Source organism: Hyaena hyaena, unplaced genomic scaffold (assembly GCF_003009895.1).
Source record: "Hyaena hyaena isolate Hyena2069 unplaced genomic scaffold, ASM300989v1 scaffold_243, whole genome shotgun sequence".
Classification (NCBI taxonomy): Eukaryota; Metazoa; Chordata; class Mammalia; order Carnivora; family Hyaenidae; genus Hyaena; species Hyaena hyaena.
This window is the reverse complement of record NW_024080872.1, coordinates 2,276,741-2,296,245: the sequence shown is the minus strand read 5'-3', so window position 1 is coordinate 2,296,245 and position 19,505 is coordinate 2,276,741. Positions and strand designations below refer to the sequence as shown.

The following is a 19,505-nucleotide window of genomic DNA, read 5'->3' as shown; positions in this document are numbered from 1 at the left end:
GCTATTCTTCATGAGTTACCCTTTATCAACAGCTGCATCCGACAGACTAAACTGGGAAAAGGCCTCAAAGCGGGACTATTACGAATGCCTTACTACCTCCCCCACCATGACCTGGCAGCACCTTTGGTCTCCCCATCGAATTGCAAAGCATAGGAAAAGCCTATGTCTCTTCCCAGGACAACATGGAAATTCAATAGCTTTCTTTTTGGTTTATTTTAAGAGAGAGTCGGGGAGGGGCAGAGAGAGAGAGAGAGAGCGCGCGCGCGCCAGAGAGCATCCCAAGCAGGCTCAGTGCTGTCACCGCAGAGCCCCATGTGGGGCTCAAACTTGTGAGATCACAACCTGAGGTGAACTCAAGAGTCAGATGCTTGACTGAGCCACCCAGGCGCCCAGGAGATTCAACAGCTTTTTTAAGTGAAGGTTTGGCCAAGACAACACTGAATTTTTTATGCCCTGAGGGGAAGTAGGTGGGGAGGGGGTTGCTAGATTAAAATGTTTTAAGAACCACGTGGATAATCTAAAATTCAATTTACATTTTGGAGGTTTTACCCTTAATTTCCTTTGGAAAATTTATATGAATGTAAGGTAGGATTCTCATTTTAGGATTTCACAGGATTTGTAAGGACAGGAACTTTCTGATTGGACAAATGTGTCAACATAACACAGTTAAGCATCTATGCTCTACGATAAAATACAAATGCTTAATATAATTAACCTTTGATTCTTCAAAGAACACACCTAGAGGGACAGTAACATAACTACGTTATTATGTTTTCTGAGGCCAAAATAAAATCTAACTTAGGCCAATGATGCAAATGTTTAGACTTTTTTTTTAAATTTTATTTATTTTTGAGAGAGAGAGAGAGAGAGAGAGGAGGAGAAGCAGAGAGAGGGAGACAATTCGAAGTGGTCTCCATGCTGTCAGCGCAGAGCCCGACGCGGGGCCTGAACTCACGAACCTTGAGATCAAGCCCTGAGTCGAAGTCGGAGGCTCAGCCGACTGAGCCAGCCAGGTGCCCCGGGTGCGGCAAACGTTTTAATGACCTACCTCAAACTCACGACGTTTCTCATAAATTGGAATGATCAACTTGGAAATCTCAGAAATGACTTCATAGCGTTCTGCTTTCCATAAGCCATCCACACACTGCTCTAGCAACTCCAGCAAAACTTCCTGTATCAAAGGCAAAACGCAAGCAGGAATCAGAGATGCTTTTAGAGTTCTGGGCAAAGACATTCTGCGCCATTTCAAGTTCACAGAGAACAAACAGGATGTATGCAGAAGGAGGGTGCTTGTGTGACTATATTTTCTAAAACAAATACTTGAAATGTCTGAAATGGAAACCGCTCTCGAAAATGTGAAACGAATACAGACAATAGCGACCGGCACCCATTGATTTCATTTACTCACGTAATGAAGATGTTATTAACTGTACTTGCAAATGGAACCCATTAGGAAGGAGTATCTTTTCTCCTTTTTTTTTTAAAGTCGGCTCCAGGCCCAGCGTGGAGCCCAACATGGGGACCGGACTCACGATCCTGAGATTGAGAGCTGAGCTAGATCAAGAGTTGGACACTTAACCAACTTGAGCCACCCCAGGCGCCCCGGAGAAGGCATATCTTCATATCATATAAAGATTGTATCAAGTATATTGTTTCTTCCAAACTGCCTGTCTGATGGGGTAAATTCCCCTAAGCCTACAAATGTTATATACATATAGAGAAGTTATATTTACACATAACGTAATAGTCTCAAGAAGACTAGACAACTTTCAAGCTGTTGTGTGAGCAATACACATGTTTATTACGATGTTGCAGCTTTGGTAAACAACGCTTCCTTCCTGACTGTTGGCCCTAAAATTTGTGAGGACAGGATAATAGCTCAAGATAGAGATCTCCGACCCTGCCAGAATGATAACAGCTGCTATACATTACTTTATGAACGCTCATCTCAACAATAAAACGATGAGGCCCGTGGCTGCTCTACTGGTAAGCCTCAACAGCTTGTTTCTATCTTTTTTTTTTTTTTAACGTTTATCTATTTTTGAGAGAGAGAGAATGGGGGAGGGACAGAGAGAGAGGGAGGCAGAGGGGCCGAATAGGCTCACACGGTCAGCGCAAAGCCCGACGCGGGGCTCGAACCCACAAACCTTGGGATAATGACCTGAGCCGAACTCAGTGGCTCAGCTGACTGGGCCACCCAGGCGCCCCAGCTTGGGCCCTGGGTTGTTTCTATCTTAAAGAGATGTTCTTGAGGTTTACGGACCTGGACGCCTTAACAGTTCTCCTTGTATGCCCTTTAGGTAGTTGTGAGCTCCACTTCTTCCTGACCCAGTTCTTTCCCTTGTCTTTTCTATCGAGCCAGGGGCGACACCCTATAAACCCTTAGCTAGAAAACCTACGAGTAGTTTTGACTTGGCCCTGTCATGGGAGGGGGGGACTTGTGCCCCTCAAAAAGAGATTCTGAAGTCCTGACCCCCGGTACTTCAGAATGTGACCTTATTTACGGAAACAGGGTCCCTGCAGGTAGAGGTAGTTAAGGTGAGGTCAGACTGGAGGAGGCTGGGCCCTTAACCCGAGAGGAGTGGCAACCACACAGGCAGGCAGAGACTGCCATGTGACTTTAGAGGCAAAGCCGGAGTAATGCAGCTATGACATCAAGGGACCAGAGACCAGCGGCCACCACTGGAAGCTAGGAAGAGGCAAGGAAAGACTCTACCCAGGGTCTCGGTGAGAACACAGTCCTGTGGACACACTGACTTCAGACTTCTAGACGCCGAACTGTGACGCAATGCACATGCGTAGCCCTCGCTACCGCAGCTCCAGAAAACGGACAGGCTCCCTCCTCACTCACCCTCCCATCAGCTCACCACCGACTTCTGCCGGTGTTGCTTCCTCCACGGTTCTCCAATCCGACCCTTCCTCTCTATCTCCACTCCCCCTGCCAAGGCTGAAGACCTCGTTACTGTTTTCTAATTGATCTTCCTGCCTCCAGCCTCGGCACCCTTCAATCCAGGTGCCATAGGCTTCTGGTTAAAATGCAAACCTGACCACGTCCCTCTCCCCTTCGTAAAACCTCACGATGGCTATTCCTTCATTCACGGAGCAAAGGACAAGTTCTTTCACTTGGCATCCGAGACTTGCAGCAGTCTGGCCGCTACCTCCATAATCTCATCATTCACCATGCCCAGCCTTGTACTTTACGCTCCAACAACAACGAACTCCCAGTAGTTATGCTGAAGCACCGCGGTGTTGTCTTAACCCGGGTCTTTGTTCCTGCCGCGCTCTCGGCTCTTTACCCCCCTTACTTGGTTAACCCCTTTAAGACCGAAGACCCTAGTCCCTTTTATCCTACTCTGATAATTCCCTGGGTGGGTATCTCTCACCGTACTTGCCCGTCACCTATGTCGCTGACTTTCCAAATAGGCCTGTGACTCTTCAAGGGTAGGAATGAGATCTTCTTTTTATGGGTTTCTTTAGTCACCGGTATAGCGGCAGTGCAGAGATGGTCACTAACCGCTGCCACTTGAATACATGTATATTCACATTTAATAGCCAAATTAAAACTTCCAGTAACAGTGGGAAGGGAGAACTTTGGGGGGAATTAAAACTCTGTGACAAACTACTGGGTCCCAGGAACACAGAGCTGGTTTACAAGTACGAATAAAATTCAACGGAATACACAGAACGAAGCAGAATAAAAGAGAAACATGGCACCTCCAGGAGCAGAGGCAGAAAAAGCATTTGAAAACACTCAACATCCCTGCACAATATTGAGAAAGACTTCTCCGGAAACAAGAGCTAGACAAAATAACCGTGTTATCTCACAGTTGCCTGATAACGGGCAACTATGAGAAATCTATAGGCTGAATGTTGTTCTCATAAGTTTGAGAACAAGTCAAGAATGTCTGCTCTCAGGGCGTCTGGGTGGCTCGGTCAGTTAAGCGTCAGACTCTTGATTTGGTCAGGATCTCACGGTTCATGAATTCGAACCTCATATCGGGCTCTGCACGGACGGCATGGAGCCTGCTTGGGATTCTCTGTCTCCCTCTCTCTTTGCCCATTCCCCCCGCTCACACACTCTCTTGGTCTCAAAATAAATAAATAAGCTTAAAAAAAAAAAAAAAAAAGAATGCCTACTCTCACCGCTTGAATTCGATATTATGCTACAGGTCCTAGCCAGCACAAGGCAAGAAAAAGAGAGAAAAGTCATACAGATTGGCAAATCTAAAACTGTCCGTGCAAATGACATGATTGTGTATCCAGAAAGGCCTAAGGAATAAACAAACTACTAAAACTATTAAGTGTATTTAGCAAGGTTGCAGATTGTAAGATCAACATACACAAATCAACTGTAGTGTAATATATTAGCAAAAACAAACTGAAAAATAAATCAAGCAATGCTATTTACAGTGGCAGCAAAACATCAATTATCTAACAATGAATTTGGCAGAAGACTTCTGGCCTGAAAAATCACAAAATACTGCCGGGAGAAATTAAAGATGACCTAAATAAATGTTTATTGAAAGGCTTAATATTGTTAAGCACGCCATTTTCCATGTCCTCATAAACACAGTTAACAAAATCCCCAAAACAATTCCAGCAGGCTATTTTGAGGAAATAGAAAAGAGGATTCTACATTTTATATGGAAATTCAAAGGGTGCAGAATAGCCGAGGCGAGTTTGAAAAAAACAGAGGGCTAACGCTACCTGATTTCAAGACTTATAAAGTGAGAACAACCAAGATGGTGTAATACTCCTATCAAGATGGACAAAAAGGTCAGTGCTATAGAACAGTCCAGAAATAGGCTGCACACATATACACATATACAGAACTGAAATTTAACCAAGGTGCCAAAGGAATTCAATCAGGTCAGGCAAAAGAAAAGTTTTATTTTCCTCCCATATGGTGTGATCCATCTAAATATCTACCTTGAACCTTGACCTCTATCTAATTCCATGCTCAAAAACGAATTTTAGATTACAGACTTAAATAAATTAAAAAAAAATTTTAACGTTTATTTATTTTTGAGAGACAGAGTATGAGCAGGGGAAGGCCAGAGAGAAAGGGAGACACAGACTCCAAAGCGGGCTCCTGGCTCCGAGCTGTCAGCACAGAGCCTGACGCAGGGCTCGAACCCATGAACTGAGAGATCATGACCTGAGTTGAAGTCAGACACTTAACCAACTGAGCCACCCAGGTGCCTCTACAGACGTAAATATAAAACTCACATACAGGGTTTACAGAAGAATACGTAAGGGGCACCTGGCCGGCTCTGTCAAAAGAGCGTGCAACTCTTGATTTCAGGGTTGTGAGTTCGAGCCCCGTGTTGGGTATAGAGATTACTTAAAAATAAAATCTAAAAAAAAAGAAAGTGTCAGACAGTATGTTTACAATCTGGAGGTAGGCAAAAACTTCTCAGACCAGATACAAAAAGAACAAACTATTAAAGATGGTAAACTGGACTTCATCAAACCAAAACGTGTGGCTCAATAAAAGGCTCAATTAAGAAATGAATAAACAAATCAAAGATAAATTTGCAGCACACATATCTGACACAGAACGTATACTCGGGATATATAAAAATGTCTACAAATCAGAAATAAAAAAATGAACAGTGCCATTTCTAAACATGAGCAAAAGACTTGAACGCACATTTCACAAAAGAAGATACATGAAAGGCGAGGAAGCACATGAAAAAGCGCTCTCAATATCATTCGTTATTAGGAAAATAGAAATAAAAAACCACAATGCCTAATAGAATGGCAAAAATAAAAATAAAAAAAGCTTAGCAATGTTAAATGTTGGTGAGGATATGGACAGACTGAAACTCATCCGTTACTGGTGGGGATACAAAACGGTCCATTCACTTCGAAAGAGTCTTTGGCAATTTCTTAGAAAATTAAAAATACAATTTCCCTGGGATCCAGCAATTTTACTCCTAAGTATTTACCGAAGAAAAGTGAGAGCATATGTCCACAAAGGGGCACAGACAAGGTTGCTTTAAGCACCCTTCTTCCTAACAGCCCTGAACTGGAAACAATCCAAAATTCATCAACAGAATAGATTAAAAAAAAAAAAAAAAAAAAAGGTATCAATACAATGGAATATTATCTAGTAATGAAAAAGAACAAACTTTTGATATACTCAACAACATGATGTATCTAAAAAACATTAGGTTAGGGGCGCCTGGGTGGCTTAGTCAGTTAAGCGTCTGACCTTCGCTTAGGTCATGATCTCGCAGTTCGTGGGTTCGAGCCCCGCGTCGGGCTCTGTGCTGACAGCCAGCTCAGAGCCTGGAGCCTGTTTCGGTCTGTGACTCCCTCTCTCTCTGACCCTCCCCTGCTCACGCTGTCTTTCTCTCTCCTAGAAATATAAATAAATAAATAAATAAATAAATAAAAAACATTAGGTTAGACAAAAGAAGCCAGACTCAAAATGGTATGTATTGAATGATGCCATTTCTATGACACCAGAATACAGGCAAAATTCATCCCTGGTGGTAGAAATTAGATGGGGGGAGGACTGACTGGAAATGGGCACAATGGAACTTTCTAGAAGAATGGACGTGTTCTCTTTCTTGTTTCTGATGGGAAGTTGGTTATATGGGTGTATGCTGCTGTTAAAGTTCATCAAACTGTTCACTTAGGAATGTGCATTATACTGTATGCTAATTATCTTTACAAACTATTGAAAATCGAAGGTCAGAAATTCATTTTAGAAACAAATTAAATTTCACTATTATTGGTTTAATTCATGTATTTAAATACAGGCACTAAACAAACGTTTCTCCTTTACATTTTAAGAAAACTCACAAATCACTGTCAGTTATTTTCCCACTGGGTAGGGCACGAGGAAGAAGCCTCCTTACCTAAGCTGAAACGTACAAAGGCTCTTTTTTAACAGGATCCTATCTGTATACATCAAATAAAATATATAAACTTTTACTGTAGAACACAAAAGAGTTCCAACAAATGTGTTTACGTAGAAAACAGATTACAGTTCTTGACTAATAAGAAATGTTACGTTCTCCTTAAGAGCATTAAAAAGAGTCCGGCTCCATGATACTCTACATAGAAAACCCGACAGACTCCACCAGAAGCCTACTAGAACTGATCCAAGAATTCAGCCAAGTTGCAGGGTACAAAATCAACGTACAGAAATCGGTTGCATTTTTATACGCCAATGATGAAGCAACAGAAAGAGAAATCAAGAAACTGATCCCATTCACAACTGCACAAAAAACCATAAAATACCTCGGAATAAACCTAACCAAGGATACAAGAGATCTGTATGATGAAAACTATAGAAAACTTATGAAGGAAATTGAAGAAGACACAAAGAAATGGAAAAACATTCCATGCTCATGGATAGGAAGAATAAATATAGTTAAGATGTCATTACTACCTAAAGCACTCTACACATTCAATGCAATTCCAATCAAAATTGCACCAGCATACTTCTCAAAACTAGAACAAACTATCCAAAAATTTGTATGGAACCACAAAAGACCCCGAATAGCCAAAGTAATCCTGAAAAATAAAACCAAAACGGGAGGGATCACCATCCCAGACTTCAGCCTCTACTACAAAGCTGTCACCATCAAGACAGTATGGTATTGGCACAAAAACAGACCCATAGACCAATGGAACAGAATCGAGAACTCAGAAGTGGACCCAAAAGTATACAGCCAACTGATCTTTGACAAAGCAGGAAAGAATATCCAATGGAAAAAAGACAGCCTTTTTAACAGATGGTGTTGGGAGAATTGGACAGCAACATGCAGAAGAATGAAACTAGATCATTTTCTCACACCATGCACAAAAATCAATTCAAAATGGATAAAGGACCTGAACGTGAGACAGGAAACCATCAACACCCTAGAGGAGAAAGCAGGAAACAACCTCCTTGACCTCCACCGCAGCAACTTCTTACTTGACACATCCCCAAAAGCAAGGGAATCAAGAGCAAAAATAAACTGTTGGGACCTCATCAAGATTAAAAAGCTTCTGCACAGCCAAGGAAACAACCCAGAAAATTAATAGGCAACCAACGGAATGGGAAAAGATAGTTGCAAATGACATATCAGATAAAGGGTTAATATCCAGAATCTATAAGGAACTCACCAAACTACACGCCCGAAAAACAAACAACCCAGTGAAGAAATGGGCAGAAGATATGAACAGACCCTTCTCCAAAGAGGACATCCAGATGGCCAGCAGACACATGAAACGATGCTCAGCATCCCTCCTCATCAGGGAAATACAAATCAAAACCACACTGAGATACCACCTCACGCCAGTCAGAGTGGCTAAAATGAGCAAATCAGAGAACTCTAGATGCTGGTGAGGATGTGGAGAAACGGGCACCCTCCTGCACTGTTGGTGGGAACGTAAACTGGTACAGCCCCTCTGGAAAACAGTGTGGAGGTTCCTCAGGAAACTAACAGTAGAACTCCCCTAGGACCCAGCAATAGCACTGCTAGGAATTTACCCAAGGGATACAGAAATGCTGAGGCATAGGAGCACATGGACCCCAATGTTCATAGCAGCACTCTCCACAATAGCTAAAACATGGAAAGAGCCTAAGTGTCCATCAACGGACGAATGGATCAAGAAGATATGGTTTATCTATACCATGGAATCCTACATGGCAATGAGAAAGAATGAAATCTGGCCACGTGTAGCCACATGGATGGACCTTGAGGGTGTGATGCTGAGTGAATTAAGTCAGGCAGAGAAGGACAAATATCACATGTTTGCACGTATAGGAGGATTAGGAGGAACTTGACGGAGGAACCAGGGGGAGAAGAAGGGGGGAAATGGTGGGGGAAAGGGAGAGAGGCAAACCATGAGAGACTCTTGAATGCTGACAAAAACTGAGGACTGATGGATGTGGGGGGGAGGGAGGGGATGGGCATGGAGGAGGGCACTTGTGGGGATGAGCACTGGGTGTTATGTGGAAACTAATTTGACAATAAACTATTTGTTAAAAAAAAAAAAAAAGAGTTCGGCTCAAGGCTATTTCCATTTCCTTCTTTCTTTCTTTTTTTATGTTTATTTATTTTTGAGAGACGGAGACAGAGCGTGAGCAGGGGAGGGGCAGAGAGAGGGAGACACAGAACCCGAAGGAGGCTCCAGGCTCCGAGCTGGCAGCACAGAGCCTGATGTGCGGCTTGAACTCACAGACTCTGAGATCACGACCTGAACCGAAGTCGGACACCCAACCAACTGAGCCACCCAGGCGCCTCAGCCCCAAGGCTATTCCTATGAATATGTTGAAGCTGTTGTTTGGAAGACAAGAATGTAACTTCAGTTGTGCTGAACCATTTATCTCCCAAGAACTGCCCTGAATCCTTCCACTGTCACCCCATAAAAACTAGAGGGCTCTGGAAAATCACCGAAGTCTAACTGAGACCAAAAAAAAGTGCATTCACTTACCCAAGGCTTCACAGTCAAGAACGGAGCTGGAATTAAAATTCAAGTTTCTTGATTATCGGTTATAATTAACTTAGCAACTATGCTTTAAATATTTATTCTTCCAGGTTCTGGGATAAGAGGTAATGTCACTGTCAAGTAGGTCAGCAATCGAGCCTGATGTTAATGTAGCAGTTTAATGAGCTATGAAGAGCTTTCACAGTTTTTTGTTTTGTTTTTGAAGTGACCGGGATGGTACTGTCGCTATGTTACTGACAAGGCGGGAGATCCGTATAGAAATAGTAGGTGAAACTTCTAGGCACGTCATTTTAGCTAAATGACCCAGAGCCACCTTGAGGTTATCTTGAATTTAAAAAAAAAAAATTCATAGCATGTAATAAAGTCAGTCTCTGTCACTTTCCCTGATCCCTTTCTTCTTAATACAACTTTAAGAAATGTATTTCTGGGGGCGCCTGGGTGACTCAGTCGGTTAAGCATCCCACTCTTGGTTATGGCTCAGGTCATGATCTCATGGTTTGGGAGTTCAAACCTTGCATCGGGGCTCTGTGCTGGCAGTGTGAAGCCACTTGGGATTCTGTGTTCCCCTCGCTCCCTGCCCCCCTCCCCTACTCACGTTGTCTCTGTCTCTCTCAAAATAAACAGAAAAAAGAATGTTTTTCTGTAGGAATATAACCCCTTACATTTCCGTTTTTGTTCTTTCTTTTGATCGTCTTCCCGTTCTTTGCAAATGTCTCTACAGTTCAAGTCTTCGGTTATGTGGCCTTCACCGGCTGTACTAGATCTCCCCTCCTCCCTCTGCTTCAGTTCTCCCACAGATGACTTCCAGATGTGTATTTCCCCTCCTGACTGCTCGCCCCCGACTTGGTCCCAAACGCCCAACGGCCTGACGGCCATTTCCATTTCGATAAGCTCCTACTTAAGGTTCGACACACATCAAAGACGGAATTCATCATCTTCCCCGGAAAATCATCCACCTGCTGCCTTCCTGGAATGTCCAAACCCGAAAGCTCAGAGCTGCCTGGGACTCTTCTCGCCCCAAAGCCAGTGGGCCTTTCTCTTTTCTGTGTGGTGGTCAGCCTGCCACCATGTGGGCTTCGGCCCCGAGTGCCACACGGCTGGACTTCTGGGCAGTGCTCTAGCCTCCGCCCTCAATGCCATCTGCCACCTTTCTGCCAAGTGACCTCTTCCTTGCTTTCATCTTGCCATTCTTCTGCTCAAAATCCTTTGAGAGCAATTCAACAGTCTGCTGAACAAAGCCGAAACGTGCCAAGTGTCTCAAAATCTAACCTCAACCACTACTCTTCTCTATGCGAACCCGCTGGTTGATCAGCCAGGGCCCCAATGCCTTAACGTTCCCACCTCTTCACTTAAAAAAAATTTTTTTTTAATGTTTATTTATTTTTGAAAGAGAAAGAGACACGGAGTGCGAGCAGGGGAGGGGCAGAGAGAGAGAGATTGAGGGAGGGAGACACAGAATCCGAAGCAGGCTCCAGGCTCTGAGCTGTCAGCACGGAGCCCGACGCGGGGCTCGAACTCAGGAACCACGAGATCACGACCTGAGCTGAAGTCAGACGCTTAACCGACTGAGTCACCCAGGCGCCCTTCCCACCTTGTAACTTTTGTCCCTGTTCCTCTACTCATCTGGCAGACTGCCTGCAGAGTGGCCTCTTTCTCGGCCCCTCTCTGATCATACCTCCTCTGTTCTACCTCAGCTCAAAGGCATCTCTCCCACCTCTGACTTTATGTGAAGCACACCGAGGCCACTGTTCAAAGGGCATGGTCTTATTTTGGCTTGTTTTTTCCCCTCATTTCCATGTAGATGTATTAACTGTTCAGGCAGATACGGGAGGTCAGGTCAGGGATTTGCCATATCTATTTTATAGCTCCTACATCACCACGTCTGGAGCCTTGCTCCTAAGTCAATAAATATTTATTGACTGATGAGAGAAGCTGTTTGCTGTCCATAAGAAGTTTATGGCAGGAATTTTCCATTTTAGAAACGACTTTTCTGCATACTCTGCTCAGCGGCTGCACTGGGTAACTCTCTTTTTTCTGGAGATTTTTCCAAAGTACGGGGACCCTGATCTGGTTACTGGGACGGTAATTCGAAGATGATAAATATTGCCTCCCGCGAGCCAGACAACAGGAGCCATTCCAGAAGCCAGGCTCCACATTCCAAATAGGGACATCACTGCCCTGGGCAGTTTTAATGCTTACAGTTCATCAGCCCTTGGTTACCTTCCAAATTAAGTTAGCTGTCATAATTTTTTAATATAAATTTTAAGAAGTTAAATTTATATAACTGGCATTGCAGGCCCTGGAATCATACCTCACTGTAATGGACATCCATCATTCCAGCATCTTCTTTCATTGCTCCTTCTTCATCTATATTGGGAGTTATTTTCTTGAAGGCTGAACATCCACTAGGGAATAATTCTGTATGAACAGAAAGCAGTGAAGTGAATTTTTTATTTTTATTTATTTATTTATTTGAGAGACAGAGCGTGAACGAGGGAGGGACAGAGAGAGAGAGAGGGAGACACAGAATCCGAAGCAGGCTCCAGGCTCTGAGCTGTCAGTACAGAGCTGGGTACAGGGCTCAAACTCACGGACCACGAGATCGTGACCTGAGCCGAAGTCGGACGCTCAACCGACTGAGCCACCCAGGCACTCCAGTAAATGCATTTTTTAAAAAGTGTCTGGTGGAGGGGTGCCTGGGTGGCTCAGTCGGTTAAGCGTCCGACTTCGGGTCAGGTCACGATCTCATGGTCCGTGGGTTCGAGCCCGGCATCGGGCTCTGTGCTGACAGCTCAGAGCCTGGAAGCCTGTCTTCGGATTCTAGATCTCCCTCTCTCTCTGACCCTGCTCATGCTGTCTCTCTCTCTCTCTCTCAAAAATAAATCAAAACATTAAAAAAAGATTTAAATAAAAAGTGTCTGGTGAGGAACAGCCTTACGTGGACTGCTCACCCTTAAAAACAAACACAGACATTTTTGTGCTGGTCAAAGCCATTGGCGCAATTTTCAGTTGGTAAAGAATGTTGCAAATTGCTTCCATCTATTACACATCCTACCAGTCTTTTTCCCAAAAGGCGAGCTCAAGTTGCTAACAAGTCAGTTTTATTTTCTGACCAGGAAGCATCTTCAGCGGCTAGTAAATGTGTCCTTGTGTAACTGACCGCTTTGATCCTGTGTGTTTCTGGTTTGTCACCTACACAAAAAGGGCATGTACCTTTCAGGCAGCCAAGGAATGAGCTTTTGTAACCATTTCTAGTTCCTCATTTTCCTGAAGAACTGGAAAAGGGAAGTGGGTTGGGTGGCTGGGGGAAGCGTCGCCCAGGACTTGTAAGAGAGGCAGAGAAAGCACATGGTGGGACCAAAGCATCCTTGGAGATGGGGGGCTGGCCCTGGGGGAATCCGTGCTTTCTGAGTTAGAGCGCCTCAGTTCTACCACTAACGGCGTGATTTTAGACAGGCTTCTCTCTCTAGAACTGTTAAAAAGCCACACTGGCCGTCAAATGGAGAGAATTACAAGAATTTAAGCAAATGCAGAGAGTAGAGCAGAACCCAGCATATAAGGAGTGCTGAAGAAATTCTGAACCGAAGTTATCAATAAACAAGCGAGCTTTTCCAAGGCTGGACAATTGTGGGCAGCCAGCACAGCGAGTCTTCAGCTGGACCTCTGGGCGGCAGCAAGTGAGCTCAGGCTGAGAAGAGCTGCTGTGGGATCGTGGACCAAATGTTTGCTGTCAAGCAGGAGTCTGGGTATAGAAGGGGCCCCGTGGCTGCCCTACACATTCTGTGACCATGTCCAAACCCTCTTGGGGAAAGGAGAAGGAAGGTTTAAGAGAGTCAGGCTTCCTATGTAAGAGACTTCTCAGAACTCTGGTAGAAAGAAAGGTCGGGTTATCAGGCTTTTGCCGGGTCCCCTGGTCTAAATGAAAGCTACATACATACATCGTCTGGTAAGATGCCTGACAGAGCATGAGTTATCAAATCAGCACCACACTTTGAAGAGAGGGAGAGATGGGCTTCTGGAGAGGGAAGATGGGGTTATTTTCAAGTGCTTTTTCAAGAATCGAGAAACACAGAGGGAGCAGTCCGTGGCTTTCTGTGAAGGAGAGGCAGAAATAAAAATAAGGGGCACCTGGGTGGCTCAGTCGGTTAAGCATCCGACTGTTGACCTCGGCTCAGGTCATGATCTCACGGTTGTGAGTTCAAGCCCTGTATCAGGCTGTGCACTGTCGGTGCAGATTCTCTCTCCCTTCTCTCTCTGTCCCTAGCCCGCTCACACTCCCTCTCTCTCGCGAAATAAATAAGTAAACTTAAAAATTAAAAAAAAAATGAAAATGAGAATTACTCATGGACCCTTTGGGGCCATTTTTGTTCAAAGAAATTAGGTTAACAGAAGACACTGACGACCGAGCGGAACGCACTTCATTTCTGAAGATAAGCACGTCTAAAATGGTCTATTACAGACTTTGAGGCAAGTTCTATTCAAAGTGCTGAACCACAACAAGACAAGGAACTTGCACCCGAATGTGAATCAATTCATCATTTCCCTCTTCAACTGAGTCTATGGGGGTAAAAAAAAAAAAAAAAAGTCTGCTAAACTAAATGCGCTCAGGGACGGAGCTGATTTCCATCCAGGGGAATGCTCCTTAGCTTGTTGTGACCCAGTAACAAACAATTTTGAGATCAGCCACTCTTTGAGTAGTACCTTAGGAGAACTTTCTGAAATTTAGGAGACGATGTCCCACTTGATCACCTCTGCCAAGTCAAGAGCTAGGCGGTAGGGAAGCGGGGCGGGGGGGGGGGGGGGGGGTCCTCAACAAAGAAAGGCGTCAATCCCTGAAGGTCGTGAAGGTCCATGACCAGGGAAAAGAATTCCTGTCTGCTCTGACACTATTATTCCCAAATCTAGGATTTTTCCAGAATGCTGTGATTTAGGGGAGGACGAACGGGCACACTCCTGTGCCTGAGATCAGACGAGGCAAAAGCATCTTGGGAGAGAGATTTTAAGTAGACTTTAGGTAGAATTCAAATATATTTTTTATTTTGAATGTTTATTACTTTAGAGAGAGAGAGAAACAGAGCATGAGCAGGGGAAGGGCAGAGAGAGGGAGACACAGAATCTGAAGGAAACTCCAGGCTCCGAGCTGTCAGCACAGAGGCCGACGCGGGCCTCAAACCCACGAACCCGGAGATCATGACCTGAGCCGAAGTCGGACGCTTAACCGACTGAGCCACCCAGGCGCTCCTCAAGTATATATTTTAAGTCGAAGGTGGTTTTTCTCAGAAACCGACAGGTCAATGCCCACCTTGGAGTTTGCTATCTGCTTCATGGATTGTTAGCTTCCACTATTCTTGCGGAAGTGTGTTATTTGAGTCCTATGCCTAATGACGTACCTCTGCCTAGGGGAGAATATATCCTCTTGTTTGCATAAGTTCTTATCACCCACCAAACCATCCAATGATATAAGGACGCTTTTCGTTGTGAGGGTCTTTAAAATGCTTGGGGGAAAGAAAAAACAAACAAAAACAAAAACGAAAAAAAATGCTTGGGGAAATTTGATTGCCCTTAGTCCTGGAAAGATTTTTAATGTTCTTTTTTTTGTGTTTGTTTATTTTTGAGAGAGAGAGAGAGAGAGGAGAGAGAGAGAGAGAGAGAGAGAGAGAATCTGAAGCAGGCTCCAGGCTCTGAGCGGTCAGGAGAGAGCCCAATGTGGCGCTCGAACTTGTGAACCGCAAGAGCATGACCTGAGCCGAGGTCGGCCACCCAGGTGCTCTTGGAGAGATTTTTTTAGGTGAAACAATTTGCTGAATCTAAGAGTGGCCAGTGTACATATCCCAGCAGAGGGAGGCACGTGTTTCGGGACTCTCACGTGGTGCTCCGTGGCATTACAGAAGGTGGTCTTCAAGAGTCTGCTCTCCATCTTTCTGGTGTATGACCAGAATTCCTGACCTTGCCCTTCATAGCTATAGTTTCTGAACTCCTGACTGCTGCTCTAGGGAAAGCGGGATGCAAACTGACCAAGGATGGACCATTATCTTGGGCACAAATGATCCCAGGAGAAAATAAAAGCTGAGAGGAGTTTGGAGGGTGGGGAGGCAGTTCAACCCTTGATAAAATAAGACTTCAAGTCAGAAGAAGGAGAAGAGGTTAAAAGTCCTATGGGGGGAGGGGGGGAAGGCAGGGAGGGCTGTGACTGGCAAGGAGTCAGGCCTGCAGAACTTAAGCTATCAGACCCTGGGTAAAAAGATTTGAGAAAGGGAACAAGATTACCCTATAAGGAATGAAAGGAACAGACTCTATGGGAAAGGAAATTCCTTTTTCTGGGTTGTTGGCCAGGGCCGGGGTGGGGGGGGCAGGGGCGGGGAGCGCCTCTAGGACCAAAGTTTGCTGAGCCTCGGATGCTAAACGGTGATGGAAGGGCGCAGACACCTGCCTCTTGTCTTCCCCGGGTCAGAAGAGTTGTGCCCTCTCTGGAGAAGAGAAGAGGGAGGGGTACATCAAGTCTTGCCCCCAAAGAATGAGATGTAGAATACTTGGCGGTTCTCAGATAGGATAGAAATAGGGACATTGAGAACTTTTTTTCTTTTAGATCCGTGGGGGTGAGGGTACCCAACACCCAGTAAGTACCACCACTTAGAGGGAACTTAAGTCAGAGGAAGAGAAGGGTATCCTTAAGGTCTCTCTGAGAGGAAGAGCAAGAGCTCTGGCTGACTAAAAGAAGGGGCGGGGTGGGGGGGCGGAGCGCCTGGGTGGCTCAGTCGGTTAAGTGTCTGACTTTGGCTCAGGTCACGTAGAATCCCACGTAGGGCTCTGTGCTGGCAGCTCAGAGCCTGGAGCCTGCTGTGATTCTGAGTCTCCCTCTCTCTCTGTCCCTCCCCCAGTCACACTCTATGTCTCTTTCTCAAAAATAAATAAATGTAAAAAATAAAGTTAAAAAAAAATAAAAGAAGAGGGGCGGGCAGGGAAAACTGTACATCTCCTTCCCCTTTCCTTTTCAGTTCAGTGCTTGGAACATGAAAAAAGAAGGATCTAGAAATAAGCCATCAACGGTGTTCTACAGTCAGTCCCGGGGGACAGGGGCCCGAGCCTTTGCTTGCTTAGGCAACCACCCAATGGAACGAACCAATTGAACGAACTCTTTAAAAAAAAAAAACAAAACTCTCATCAGAACATCTGTCTCCAATAAGTCAGCTGGAAAGTATATTTCATTTTATCTTGATTAAAAGAAGTGCTTTATAATGACTTCAAAAGAAATGGCATAGGAGTTTGAGAAAACAAATTTTTTTGCAATTGGTATGGCCAAGATTTAAAATACACTCTAACTCTCCTTCCCTTCTGTCTTCATTGTTAAAGGACGCTTAACAGTAGAACACAAAGGATTGTGGAATTGCTCAACTATTTTTGTGAAGTCTGTCTTAGGTGTTAATAAAACTTTTTCCCCCCAGCACTGCACTCAACTGTTTTTTGTATTTACTCTGTAAATAGCCAGCTCTTATCTAGATCATGAAGTTCTCAGGCTGGATGACAGGTTAAAAGATTAAATTGTGAACTTGTGTTTTCTTTCTTTTTTCAATGTTTTTATTTATTTCTGAGAGAGAGAGAGAGTGAGCGAGCGAGCAGGGGAAGGTCAGAGAGAGAGGGAGAGACAGAATCCAAAACAGGCTCCAGGCTCTGAGCTGTCAGCACAGAGCCCGATGCAGGGCTCAAACCCACGAACCGTGAGATCGTGACCTGAGCCGAAGCTGGACGCTTAATCGACTGAGCCACCCAGGCGCCCCTGAACTTGTGTTTCCAATTAGTAGTGTATATTGGTAGAACGATCACAGTTTAATCAACTAATCACCAAAGGAAAGTGTTTTGGATCATCTGAATGACTAAAGCCGAGGGTGAGGGGACCCTGAGGATTTTACTACTGTCACCATTTAAAATTTCTTTTATTTATTTTGGGGGGGGGGGGTCATGCAGAGACAGGAAGAGAGAGAGAATCCCAAGCAGACCCTGCGCTGATGGCACCAGGGCTCAAACTCACGAACTGTGGGATTATGACCTGAGCGGAAATCAAGAGTCAGATGCTTAACCAACTGAGCCACCTGGGCGCCCCTTAGAATAAGGTTTGCTAGTTTAAGCAAGTAGAATTTTCCAGGTTTAAAAATAGATGGGGCTGGGGCGCCTGGGTGGCTTAGTCGGTTAAGTGTCCGACTTTCGCTTAGGTCATGATCTCGCAGTTCGTGAGTTCGAGCCCCGCGTCGGGCTCTGTGCTGACTGCCAGCTCAGAGCCTGGAGCCTGTTTCAGTCTGTGACTCCCTCTCTCTCTGACCCTCCCCTGCTCACGCTGTCTCTCTCTCCTGGAAATAAATAAAAACATTAAAAAATATTTTAAAAAAATAAAAAAAATAAAAATAGATGGGGCCTATAAATAAATACATGAACTCCTAAAGTTAACGTGTTTTGTTAAATGTGAAAACATTTTTTTCCAACTCAAAGAGGGACTCTTTGATTTATATGAAGGAGAAACTCTTAAAAACCTTGGGGATTATGAAGTAAATATTTAAACAGGGGGAGAGGCAGATACAGCCTTCCAGCTACGGAAAGAATAATCGGGGAATAAAAGGCACAGCTCAGGGAATACAGTTCATGGCACTGTAATAGCCCTGTATGGTGACAGACGGTAGCTTCGATGGTGGCGGGGACAGGGTAACATACAGAGAAGTGCATCGCGATGTCGTCGCCCTAAAACTAACGTACCATCGTGTGTCGACTATACCCAAATTAAAAAAAAAATTTTTTTAGGGCACTGTTCCCATTTACTGAAGCATGCCACACTGTTTAGTGTTCAGCCTAGCTGCTTCCAGCCGATGTCCAGGAAACCACAGCAATATTTACATTCTATTTTAGTTGCTATTTTGTCCAGTCTTATATTTTCAAAGTTTAAGGACTGATAACAGAGATGAATAATTCTTGATTTCTGCTTAATTTTAAGGCCTACTGGACCTCTGGGAAAAACATCTAGGGAAAGATTTTAATATATTTAACAATTGTTAATATCTAAAGGGTGTAGTTTTATACTCCGTGGACATAAAAGTCTTACTGCAGCTTTCTCTAATTCAAAAGAGGAGATAATACCAACCTAAATGTATTACCGTGTTTACAGTTCTCGAATCAGTCTATTTGGAACTGCAGAGGTACAATTTCAATATTTATTTTGACTGTGATTTCACAGGCAGACGGGTGATATAGGAAAAAGAACCTCAAATGGGGCCTTCTTTTAACAATTATTATTTTTCCCGTTTAAAACCAAGTCCAGGTAGTCAAAGGAGAAAACTAGAGTATGCCAATTTCAAACACATGGATCATTAAATATGTCAGTATTAAACAGAAAACGTTAATTTAAAATACAAGTAAAAAAGGGGCGCCTGGGTGGCTCAGTCAGTTCAGCATCTGACTCTTGATGTTGGCTCAGGTCATGATCTCGCAGTTCCTGAGATCGAGCCCCGCGTCAGACTCTGCACTGACAGCGTGAAGCCCGCTGGGATTCTCTCTCTCCCTCTCTCAAAATAAATAAATGTAAGAAAAAACATACAAAAAAAAGCAAAATGAATCTCCATTTTAGTCTTGACGCCATGCTTGAGATGACTCTTTGTAGAAAGAGGTTCTCCTCACGTGGGGTGGTATTCTTAGACGAGGCACTCAAAAACCGAGCCTTAGATGGAAAATGGAAGCTACAGAGTTAACCGTAGGAATTCGAAACAAAACATGGCTGTGTTCTCATAGATCAAACCAGAGTGACAGGGCTCCCACAGGATGGTTTCATCTTGCTCTAATGTTACTCATTCAACCGCTGGAAAGGAAATAGCTAGAAGGGAAATAGCTCGGCCATTATGCTAGACAGTGGAAGGCTGCTAACCCAACCGTTTTGCCATCTGAGTAGTTTTACAGTAGTCGACAATATTGGCTTGGGAAAGGGAAGCTTTCAGGCAGATCTTTGCATTAGATCTGCTGGATCCTGAAGCCCTTCGGGACCACCGGCTCCCTTTGTTGTTTCTTTCTCCCTCCCC

The 19,505-nt window shown here is 44.3% G+C and overlaps 1 protein-coding gene across 2 annotated transcripts in view; it reads right to left on the bottom strand.

The window, feature by feature from the left end:
• DOCK11 (dedicator of cytokinesis 11) overlaps positions 1-19,505 on the bottom strand; it is a 204,024-nt gene that overhangs the window by 21,316 nt on the left and 163,203 nt on the right. For both annotated transcript variants that reach the window (XM_039244393.1, XM_039244395.1), the window contains 2 exons: positions 11,765-11,871; positions 1,049-1,171 (listed from right to left, as the gene is read on the bottom strand). In XM_039244393.1, coding sequence (XP_039100324.1) covers positions 1,049-1,171; positions 11,765-11,871 — 230 coding nt within the window. The remainder of the gene's footprint in view (positions 1-1,048; positions 1,172-11,764; positions 11,872-19,505) is intronic.